The 11,397-nt window shown below is 37.1% G+C and overlaps 2 protein-coding genes across 2 annotated transcripts; both read left to right on the plus strand.

Moving 5' to 3' along the window:
* Nucleotides 1-350: 350 nt before the first annotated feature.
* On the plus strand, nucleotides 351-9,089 carry LOC306770917 (receptor-type tyrosine-protein kinase FLT3-like; the record flags this gene model as incomplete). Its single annotated transcript, XM_079259937.1, has 22 exons — nucleotides 351-378; nucleotides 2,012-2,088; nucleotides 2,693-2,841; nucleotides 3,798-3,885; nucleotides 3,999-4,137; nucleotides 4,271-4,448; nucleotides 4,620-4,720; nucleotides 4,805-4,928; nucleotides 4,996-5,113; nucleotides 5,204-5,213; nucleotides 5,299-5,405; nucleotides 5,485-5,617; nucleotides 6,381-6,485; nucleotides 6,561-6,671; nucleotides 6,831-6,987; nucleotides 7,118-7,224; nucleotides 7,387-7,508; nucleotides 7,928-8,050; nucleotides 8,148-8,259; nucleotides 8,340-8,439; nucleotides 8,706-8,811; nucleotides 8,898-9,089. 22 exons carry the CDS (start codon nucleotides 351-353, stop codon nucleotides 9,087-9,089), a joined length of 2,487 nt encoding a protein of 828 aa, XP_079116063.1.
* A 1,549-nt stretch (nucleotides 9,090-10,638) lies between these two features.
* On the plus strand, nucleotides 10,639-11,303 carry urad (ureidoimidazoline (2-oxo-4-hydroxy-4-carboxy-5-) decarboxylase; the record flags this gene model as incomplete). The annotated part of the gene is made up of 2 exons (XM_079259434.1): nucleotides 10,639-10,813; nucleotides 10,954-11,303. The coding sequence occupies 2 exons, from the start codon at nucleotides 10,639-10,641 to the stop codon at nucleotides 11,301-11,303; spliced, it is 525 nt and encodes a 174-aa protein (XP_079115560.1).
* Between the last annotated feature and the right edge of the window lie 94 nt (nucleotides 11,304-11,397).

The raw sequence follows: 11,397 nt of genomic DNA on the forward strand, positions 1-11,397 counted from the left end.
TATATATATATATATATATATATACATATTTATATATATATATTTATATATACATATTTATATATACATATTTATATATATATATTTATATATACATATTTATATATACATATTATATATATATATATATATATATATATATATATATATATATATATATATATATATATATATATATATATATATATATATAATTTTTCTTTCTTTCTTTCTTTTTGTGCAGGCGTGTCCGTTTGGCCAATGAGGTTTTTAACTTCCCATTTAAGATGTTCTTGCGCGTGTCTCGCACATCAGTTTCACAGCCTCTCTCGGGACTGAGTATGTGACTCTGACGGAGTAAAGACTTTATGATGGAGAGGCTGGCAATGTTTATTACAGGTGAGTAATACTTCAAGCCACTGCTGTTAAAGATAAATCTGAATGAAATGTAACACTTATTCATGCAATATGTTAGAATTGCAAAATGAAATTCGGGCTTTAAAACTATGTTATCTAGTTTTATGCATGAGTATATAAAAAGTTGGATAAATAAATGACTTGTGTTTGTGAGTCCTATAATAATATTGAATGTTTTGCTTTAAAACTGTACTGTCTTAAACAATGTAGTTGGAGAAACTTTACAGGTTTTTATTTGTACTGAATGGCAGCTGTATATCATCGGGGTTGGATAACCCTGTGCATATCATCAGAATCAGGCAATTAGATTTTTAAAAAGTAATTTGGCCATATTATATAAAAAAAAATAAATAGATTTATAGAATTGCATTTCACTACAAAATCAATCATTGATTACATTTCATTTGCTTTTTCTTTAATTATTGTTTAGTACCGATGGCAAATTTACCAATTTAACTTTCTTTAAAGAAACTATTTTTGGTTTGTTTTTTGAGGGATTTTTTTTTTTTTTTAATTTCTTTGTTTTTTTTCATTTTTTTCATTTTTTTTACATTGAAAGTCAAAAATGACTATCTAGCATGAGTGGGGTTTTTTTGTGTTACAGGAACAATTTCTCTATAAACAGACAAAACTATGTCCTGTACCATGTAGCACTGCACAGGATGTATGTTGTTCCTGCACACAAAACATCAGAACATGCTTGATGAAACTGAATCCTGTAGCTGAATGCACACAGGGGAACTGTGGTTATGCAAGTGCAAATTTCAGTAGAAGTAAGTTGATATGGCCATCTGTATACATTAAACATAATAATATTATATTGAAAAAATAATAATGTACAATTTACAGTGAAATGCATTTTTGTACCTGCTACCAGTTAGGAAATAACTTTGTGAAGTTATCTTTACCATAACAGAATAATGGTTAAAAAAATTTTTTTTAAAAAAGAAATAAATAAGAGTAAATGCAAATATAAATATAAATGCATGCAAAAAGCCATGTAGTGAAAGATATCTCATGATGTTTAAAAAGAATTGCATGTTTGCAGAGCTTCCAATTTGGCAAGTACATGCTTGTGTTCAGTACAGTCTCTTATGCTCAAGGTTTGTCTTTCTATCTTTTCTTCTTTTTTTGTCATGTGATGTGCTCCCTTGTCGACTAAATTTTAGAGTAATTCCGCAAATGTGTTCATCTGACATGAGTTCAATGTGTTGGCAAATCAGTACATATTCTATGTTATGCAAGCTGGTTTCTCCTCAATGTGACGCAACTTTTAAATAAGTCTGACATTGATGAAAAAATAATATACAGTCATTTTGTAGTCATTATATTATATAACACCACAAACAACGTGTAGTAAGAAGACTAAAGCAGTGTAAAGGCTTAGACTTGAACTTGTTGATCTTATACTGACAACAAATGTTATGTAGTTGTTTAAAATGAAGTTCATTCATTCATTCATTCATTTTCCAAACCGCTTATTCCAATTCAGGGTCGCGGGGAAGCTGGAGCCTATCCCAGCTGGTTTGGGCGACAGGCAGGGTACACCCTGGACAGCTCGCCAGTCCATCGCAGGGCTTAAAATGAAGTTATTATTTGTTTTCTTTGTTTGTAGCTTCTGTGCTGCTGTTTGCTGTCAGATCACTCTGCTCTAACGATGTAAGGAAACAGGCCTGCGAACCCAGTCATGAGGTAAAAGCTGTTGTAACTAAACAAAGATGGGCAAGCTTAGTACTTTAGCAAGATCGATATTTCTATTGCTTGGGGTTTTTTTTAACCTTTTATAAGTCTGCTAAATGCACAAAATATCCCACTGAAATATGCATAACCTGTTTTATACATATTATGAACATAGCTGCTGTAGTCTTGATTAGACATAAGTAGACACACATTTAAGTTGTTGGTATTACGGAACAAACATTTAACTTCAATACCTTATATGTTACTGTCACATATGTCAGTACGGAGAGCTTCTGTAAATAGTTCCATCTCACTAGACCTAATAAAGACACATGACTTAGCTGACGTAGAGCAGAGCAGAAAGAGACTGTAAAACATCTAATAAGGAAATGACTCTGGTTTTACCAAATTTATCCTCGTTTCATTTCTTCATTTCTCTAATTTGAGTTATTTTAACGGAACCCAAAATGACTCATAGAAGTGGCACAAATTCCTACACTGAGTAGCAAAAGACGTGCAATGGATTTCAAGTTTCAACATTTTCTAGCCAAACATTTAAATATCGACACAAAAGTCAATCGTTTCACGATACTCAGTGCAGACTCGTGCATTTCAGGTGGAATGTTTTCTCCTGGGTGACCACATGAATAACTCCGATCCTGTCAGGATTAAGTTATCTTCAGGTAAGAAACTCAACATTTCCCTGGTGGGCCTCTCTCATCGTCCTGTCTGCTACTGGAAAAAGAAAACACAGCTAATGGCAAAGTAGGTGAATGTTTGTGTTTATACACAAGTGTGTTTTCACTTTTAATGGCTATATAATGAAATTGGACCATTCCCTCAAGTGTCTCCAGTGACGGGAGACTCTTCATGGTCACTCCACGACTCTCTGGGGCTGACTCGGGGGAGTACTCTCTGACATGTGAAACTAATAATGCAACCACTTTCTCAAAATTGGTGACTCTTGATGTGATGGGTGAGTTATAGCAACTGCAAACATTTATCTGCTTGATGCTAATAAATTAGTAGAATTTCTGTTAACAAATATCACTTACATGATTTTATAGAACGTCCCACAAAACCACGACTGATGTTGGACAAAGTAGAAGCTAAAAATGAATCCCCTCATTTCCATTGCAGCTCTGAGGGCTCCCCAAAGCCCAAAATTCAGTTTTTTGGGTAAGATATTATCCATTGCATTTTTGCAAACTTACTAAGCATAATGAAAAACTAAATTTAAAGTATGAGGCTCTGAGTGATAATATTTCTTTTTATTTCAAACAGTATCAAGGATAAGACTAGTGGTACAATTAAAGAAAAAGAAAGCATTTCAAGTAGTGATTATCATGACATGGGAGTTATGTGTTGTGCCACCAATGAAGAAGGACAAGAGTGCACCCAGCTGCATGACTATGGTAACTAAAATACATTTCACAAAAAGTCTGACTATCAAATGTATACATGAATGCCTTAACAGGCGCATTTACTCAAAACTACGTAACAGTAAATTAACTTTCACTGACTTTTACTCATGATTAAAATCATGCAAATTGTAGAGACCAGCAAGCAACTAAAGAAGTGAATTTAACAGAATGGATCTGACGTACACTGAATGACACAAAGCATTTGTGTGTTTTAGATTTGACAAACAGATTAGTGGAAAATGATGGCATTTCTGTTGTGACCGTGAGCCCTGGTGAGTCTTTACTGCTTCGCTGCAGAATACAAGCAAATGGTCAACAATATGCTGAATGGGAGAAAGACGACAAAACGCTGAATTCTGAGACATTAAAATGTAATACCAATGAGGTACAGTATTTTTTCCAGCTGAAACAACTGAAATGTTCTTTAAATCTTCCAAAAATTTCCCTCACTTTTCTCTCAAAATGAATTTACAATTTGAGTTTCTGTTTTTATTCCAGATGTGCATTAAAAATGATCAACATTATGACAGTTTGATGTCCTACCTGTTCATCGCAAGAGTTGGTAAAGAGCACGATGGCATATACACCTGCAGAAGTCCACAGAAGATCACTAAGCGTGTTAACATTCAGGTCATCGGTTGGTAGAGCTCATCATTATTTCTATATGGGCCATAACTCAGCTGTTAACTCTGAGGGATTCTTTGTGATTCATGTGATTTTAAAACTGAGGTTGTATGTGTGCATGCTCATTTATTCCCTTGCTTCCCCAGCTGAAAGTTTCCTCTCCGCTCAGCTCGATGTCAGAAAGATCGTAACAGCTGAGAAAGCAAGTAGCATCAGTTTGCAAGCAAGTGTTTCCTACCACCATACACTCAAGCAATGTTTCTGGGAGGCCCCCGATAAGATGGTGACTAAATGCTTCAGGGAAGAACAGGTTACAAAGCACAGGTAGGTCATGATGTTATGCTTTGGAAGTGTCCTTTATGTGTTTTGTGAGGTTCATCTGAAGTTATACCATATAATCTTAAAACTTTTATGCATTAATTAATTTTGTATGTCTCAATGCATAAAAATAATAAAACATTAGAACTGAATGTAGGTGTATTTCTTTTTTCTCAGCAACGTAACGTTACATGGTCCACTCATATCAGGTGTTTATAAGTTACACCTGGAGACGGAAGGAATAAAGGAAGAAAAAAACATTAGTGTCTGTGTTGTAGGTATGTTGCCTCTGGATCAGTATTAAAACTTGTTTACAAACTGTTTTATGTTCCAATGCTTGCAATTCTCTGATTTTCTTATAGATAAACCCACCTTCAGCTTCTCTTTTCAAAATGATGAGCTCACTTGTGAAACTAGGAGTCTTGTTCCAGCAAACTATACATGGGAGGTTTTCTCTCCATCCAACCAAAGGTATGAACCTTCACAGCTGCTTTGATCAGAAGCTGCTGGAGCCCTGGTTTCTAAACGTCCCTCGCTCTTTGTGTCATTGCAGCTGTCAGGATGCACAGAGCGCACCAGGAGCGCGATTGGAGATAATCTCAACAGGCATTCAACCAGACTCTGATGACTTTTGTCACAAAACAATCAAAAGTTCAGTTGAACAAGCTTCGGTAGCTAATAAATGTTCTCGGTTTTGTCTGACAAACTCAGCTGGGTCCTGGTGTGAAATTAACACCTTGCTCCAGACTAATTTGTTCCAGGGCTCCACAGGTAATATAATCTTTTTTTCTCTTGTTAATAATTAAATTCAGTTGGTATGATTAAAAGCTGCTAACGTTACATTTTTCTTCTTCAGGCAATAAACCTTCTGAAAATATCTTGCCACTGAAAATCGGAGTTCTGGTTTTACTTCTGGCCTTGTTAGTTGTCATGTCAGCACTCACTTACTTTATCAAAAAGAAGGTGTGTATTGCACATCGGCACACATATAAACATGCTTACACAGGAGAACACAAGATCAAATCCTCTCTGTTTCCAACAGAAACCAAAGTATCAGCCTCAGCTGCAGATGATCCAGATGGTTGGTCCCAATGACAACGATTACATCTACATCAACTTCAAGGACTTTGATTATGATAAGAAATGGGAGTTCCCCAGGGAGAACCTGGAATTGGGTATGAGTCACAATAGGCATTTGACTCATTTTGCAACCATTTCACACATAAAGGCCACTGTTCTAACCTCCCATAGTAAAGGCTCAAACCAGCAACCTCTTACTGTGAGGCCACAGTGCTATCCACTACACCACCATTCTGTATAGATGCAGTGCATAGTGGCACTTAACTGAATATTATTGTGGCAAAAATCCTTTGAAATGTAAATTTCTTCATGTGAAATAATTTATTAGTTAAGTTGCAAGTGTTAGATACTGAATTTACTGAAAAATTCCAAGTAAATGTTTCATTTTGCCATGCAATGGACTCTGTTTCTGATACATTCTGATATTTTACATTGTCAATATAGAGTTCTAAACAGCAGGAATCCCTTTGAGGACTAATCAAATCTGGACTTGTTAAAAAGTAAAGAAGAAACTAAATTCAGCTTTCAAATATGTTATAATTGCTTTCTGAAAAACATGTCTTTTTGACTTTTGTTTAAGTCTTAGATTGTTATCTAAATTAAACCATCTGAGAAGTTTAGATATGCAGCGGAATTTAGGCAAAACTGCTAATAATATCACAACATTTTATGTAAAACCTAATGAGTAAAAAGAGGAGTAAACATGTTATGTGTAATTGAAACTCTCAAATAGTACAGACATAAGAGAATTTTTCATTTTCCTTCTTGTTCCAACTTGCATCACAATGCATATAGCAAATAGCTCTTTAGTTTCGAGCAAAATCATAATGGAATAGTAATGAAATGTTTCTGTATCAGGTAAAGAACTAGGCTCTGGAGCTTTCGGCATGGTGCTCCAAGCTACAGCTTATGGCATTAACAAGGCTGGAGTCTCTCAGCAGGTGGCTGTCAAGATGCTGAAAGGTCAGTGTTTGCTATGAGTGATGTGCACAGTGTTGCAGAAGTTGTTCAGGCTTCATTTCATATTTCTCTCGGCAGAAAAAAACCATTCTGGGGAGAAGGAAGCACTCATGTCCGAACTCAAGATGCTGACTCAGATCGGTCATCATACCAACATCGTGAACCTCCTCGGTGCATGCACAGACTCGGGTATGTTTACCATGATTAATTACACTCTTACCCTCATCCAAATTATTATATTTGAGGTTGTTACACAAGTTAAGGATTTTTTTCTTTGTTTATGTTAATGTTTTATGTATGAGAAATGATATAAAAGCAAACTAATGAGCTTGTACTACCTCCATGTAGGGCCCATATACCTGATCTTCCAGTATTGCTGTTATGGAGACCTGCTGAACTACCTGAAAAAGAACAGTGACCGTTACAACAAGTCTGTTACGGATGCTTTTAACATGAACCGTTTCAGCAGCCTGTACCACAACCTGCAGCTGAAGAAAAACTCCAGGTGGGAACAAAGGCACACAAGGGTTTTGTCATTTCATTTTCTGTTTTGTTGTATTTCTGTTGTTAATTGTTCTGGTGTGTTTTGCTCCTCAGACCACTATTTAAGCCATGTCAAATTTGTGTCTTAACAGTGAACTAATTGAGGATAGCTACATGCACATGCACAGTGCCACCAGCAGGGGGCAGGAGACCATCTCTCTCCTCGCTATGAACCCCTGCGACAGGGACAAGTGTGAAGGTGAGATCCTCCATATATACCCAGGAGGGTGTGCATGCTTAAAATACTAAGACAACTTGTTGTCAGAGTTCAACTATTAGATCTTTTTGATATGTCAAAAGGCTAAAAGAGGCTAAGTATAGAGTGTATCACTAATGATCGTAACTAAACACACATTTGCAGAACTGGAAGTCTTTGACAGCTCAGACGATCAGACAGAAGATCTGCAGGCCCTCACCTTTGATGACCTGCTCAGCTTTGCATTTCAAGTGGCCAAAGGCATGGAGTTCCTCTCCTCAAAGAATGTAAGAGGCAAAGTTAGGAGTTTCTCAATATTTTCATTTCATTGCATTATCTCACACACACTTTATTTAGTTTTTTGTTTGTTTGTTTTTTTGTTAAGATTTATATGCTTTGATAAAACGCAGCTGCTGCTTAAATCATCAATAAATAACTCACTTGACAACAAAATATTAATTTGCTGCTATGTTTTTCTCTGATTCGTTCCTTAAAGTATTTTTTGTTGTCTTTGACAGAATAGATTCATTTCATACATCACGCTGACTTTAAAGGAACAGTTATTTTTTACTATTTGTTACTCAAGCATTGAACATTGTCATGTAGAAAGAATACGATTCAAGTAAAGTGATGTATCAACAAAGCACAGAAATTATTCAAATATCAGACATCTGACATATTGATGCTTCTTGCTTTTCTTCTGCAGTGTATCCACCGGGACTTGGCAGCTCGAAATGTGTTGGTGACAAAAGGCAGGCTGGCAAAAATCGGTGACTTTGGGCTGGCCAGAGACATCGACAATGACTCCAACTATGTCGTGAGAGGAAACGTACGACACAGAATAATGCTATTGCACATTTTTAATTGCTTGCTCATTTTGGGATATGTTTCCATTGTTCACTGTGGGGGGGTTTGTTGCGTCTCAGGTGCGTTTGCCAGTGAAGTGGATGGCACCAGAGAGCATCTTTCAGGGGATGTACACCATGCAGAGTGACGTCTGGGCTTATGGCATTCTGCTCTGGGAAATCTTCTCTCTGGGTAGATTACACAAACACAGAGCACATTTATGCAGACTGCCAGTTTCTTATATTATGATAAACATGAACTATTGTTCTCAGGTGTCACTCCATACCCGGGCATGAAGGTGGACCACACCTTCTATTCAATGATAGAGAGAGGATTTAAGATGGAGTGTCCCTACTATGCCAATGAGTCAGTGTAAGTGTCATCAGACATGATGAGTGGAATTATGGTTCGATTTCTAACACTCATAATGATACATCTCTGTAAATATGGATGGTGATGGATGCTCAGGATTTTATTTGGGCTTGTGTTTTTTTCTGTCTTAAAGACCAGAAACATATAATAATACCTTCTTTTAACTAGATAACCAAAAAGTCTCAAAAGATACTAAATCCCTCCAGATACTTGATCTTCTCCTGGACTGAATTTTCATCTTTGATCACAATGTCTTTCCTTTGTAGGTATGGGATGATGTGCAAGTGTTGGGCCCTGGATCCCTGCAACCGCCCTTCTTTCTCCAAGTTGGTGTCCTTTATGTGCAACGAGCTGATGGACAGAGAGGAGAAGGTATGATGATAGTAGTAAAAAAACAGTTGAACATATTCCCTTTCACCACCGCTACATTAGCCTAACCAAGCTTCTTGTTGTTGCAGCTCTACCACAACATGTTGGATCAGACTTCCAGTGTCTACCAGAATGCATCAACCATTCTGGACAAGTCTGCTTCCACAAAACACCATGAGAGCAAGTCGACCAATGACTACTGTCACACCAACATGACAGAGGAAAGAAAAGCAGAAGTGTCAAACTCAGAGGTTGTGACAGTTGAGGACGAGCTTCAGTAGTTGTTGGATGTGGTGCGATCCTCTATCATATCTCAAGTCCCCATACAGGATATATGACAATTTACTTAATGCTCTTCTCATCATAATAATCTTAATATAAACAGCTTTATATTTTCAAGTATTGTGAGCTTTATTTTTGACTGTTACAGTTGAATAAAATAAACTGTGTGTAGCATTTAACATAGCTGTTCATAATCCATATTATTATTTCATGTAACTTTCCATGATCTACTGGGACTGGAAGGTAGTAGCAGGGATGGGGGTGTATTTCTATGTGGCATCCATATGAATGCCTGGATGCCGGTTTTCCAGGTAAACGATCTGCAGTGTAACAAGATAAGCAGTGTTATTCATTTGACTTGGCAGTCGCAATATTGACCGATTTGTTTATGTTCAGAATTTGCAAAACAATTCATAAATATATTATTACTATACTTTAAACATCTAACTGTTGGGTAGATGCAATTTAAATGCATTAAATATATTAAAATGCTGTTTGGCACAATTTTTCAGCAACAGTTACAAGCATAGAAAGCTAATTTAAAGTTTTATGTTTTTGATGTGTTTTTTGTTTGTTTTTTTGTTTGTTTTTTTATGTCAGTTTAAAATATCTCAATGAAATTTTTATACTGTTTTCATCATAATAAACATGTATAATGAATGCCTTCAGTCTGTTAAGAAAAACAAGTGTTGCAGAGAGGTTCATTATTAATAACTTCGCCATGTGCTCAATATATTTTAATTAGTTACTCCAGCATTATGAGAAATAACTAACATACCATGTGATATTTTAAATTAAAAAAATTTTTTTAAAGTGCTCTTTCTCACTTCTTGATGATCCTTTTGATTAATCTTGTGTCTCCAACACTGAAAAGTCACTCAGTAATTGCAGAGAGTTATGAACATTTCACAAGAAAATAAACTTTGTGCTGCAGTATAATAGTCAGACAGCCGCAGTTATCCTGCCACTTAGTTTACAGATTGAGATTTGATGTATAAACATGCTGGTTAGTTTCTGTAAAAGAAATCATTTGTAGTCTACTGGAACTTAACCTGGTAATTAATCAATTATTCTTGCTTTTAATTATTTTGATATATTTATTATTGTATTGTGATTTTGCCATTTGTTGTTGTCTTAAGCATTTTACACCATCTGTAGTGCTTCTGTTTCATGTAAAACACTTTAAATTGTCTTGTACATGATGTTAAGTAAACTTGTCCTGCCTAATGACAAATCCATTAATACACCTATAGCATGATGTTGTAGGGATCCCCATTACTGCTGTGGGTTTCTAACAAATATGCCGACATTTTGCTCACTTTACCGGGGATAAAAGTGGGGATTTGCAGGTGCTTAAAAACTTAAGTAAATTACATTATTTCCCCTCTCTGTGTGAGATGAATGGCAACTAACTGACTGGACTAAGAAAATATTAACCACAGCCAGACATTCGGGGCTTGTTTTTGTGTCCACCAGTGCGTTAACCCATGTTGTCCGAAGGTCATTAAACACTTCCCGCAAGCACTCCAGGGTTTTCTTACAAAAATCATGGACATAACCGCAGTAAATGCTCTTCCTTACGAGGAGTTCGTGAATATTTTCGGGAATGTGGTGGAGAAATGTCCGATTATTCCAGCGGCTGTGTGGACCAGACGGCCCTTTGTGAGCTTAAATGCTTTGGAGACTGCCATTATGGAGTTTATCGATGCTCTTCCTGAATCAGGTTAGTTGTTTGGGTTTTTTCTTTCTTCCTGTGTTTAATAGTCGGATCGTTTTTACGACTCGTTACCACAATGACTGTGATATACGCTGCGCGTAAAGATCTGAATGTGAGAACAGTAACCAGTCACCACGTGTCTCCAGGTAAAGAGGGGATCCTCAGGTGTCACCCAGACCTTGCGGGTAGGGACCTCCAGATTGGCACCTTGACCCGGGAGTCCCGCGAGGAGCAGACAGGAGCTGGGATGGACGCGCTAAGCCCCAAGGAAGCCTTGCGCATGGCGCATCTAAACGAGGAGTACAAGAAACGCTTCGACTTCCCGTTTGTCATCTGCGCGCGGATGAACGACAAAGCGAACATCTTGCAGCAGCTGTCCGAGCGATGCCAGAACCCGCGCGCCGTGGAGAGAACGCGCGGCGTGGAGGAGGTGAAGAAGATATGCCGTCTGCGCCTCCAGGGCCTCGTCCTCACCGATCCCCTGAACAAGTTATGAATCTAACCTGGTGTTGTTTTCTGTTTTTTGGCTGCGAAACCACCCGAATAAAAAGACTGGCACGATTTCCAAACATAAGGGCTCTTATATAGTT

This window comes from Telmatherina bonti (genome assembly GCF_933228915.1).
Source record: "Telmatherina bonti genome assembly, chromosome: 20".
Classification (NCBI taxonomy): domain Eukaryota; kingdom Metazoa; phylum Chordata; class Actinopteri; order Atheriniformes; family Telmatherinidae; genus Telmatherina; species Telmatherina bonti.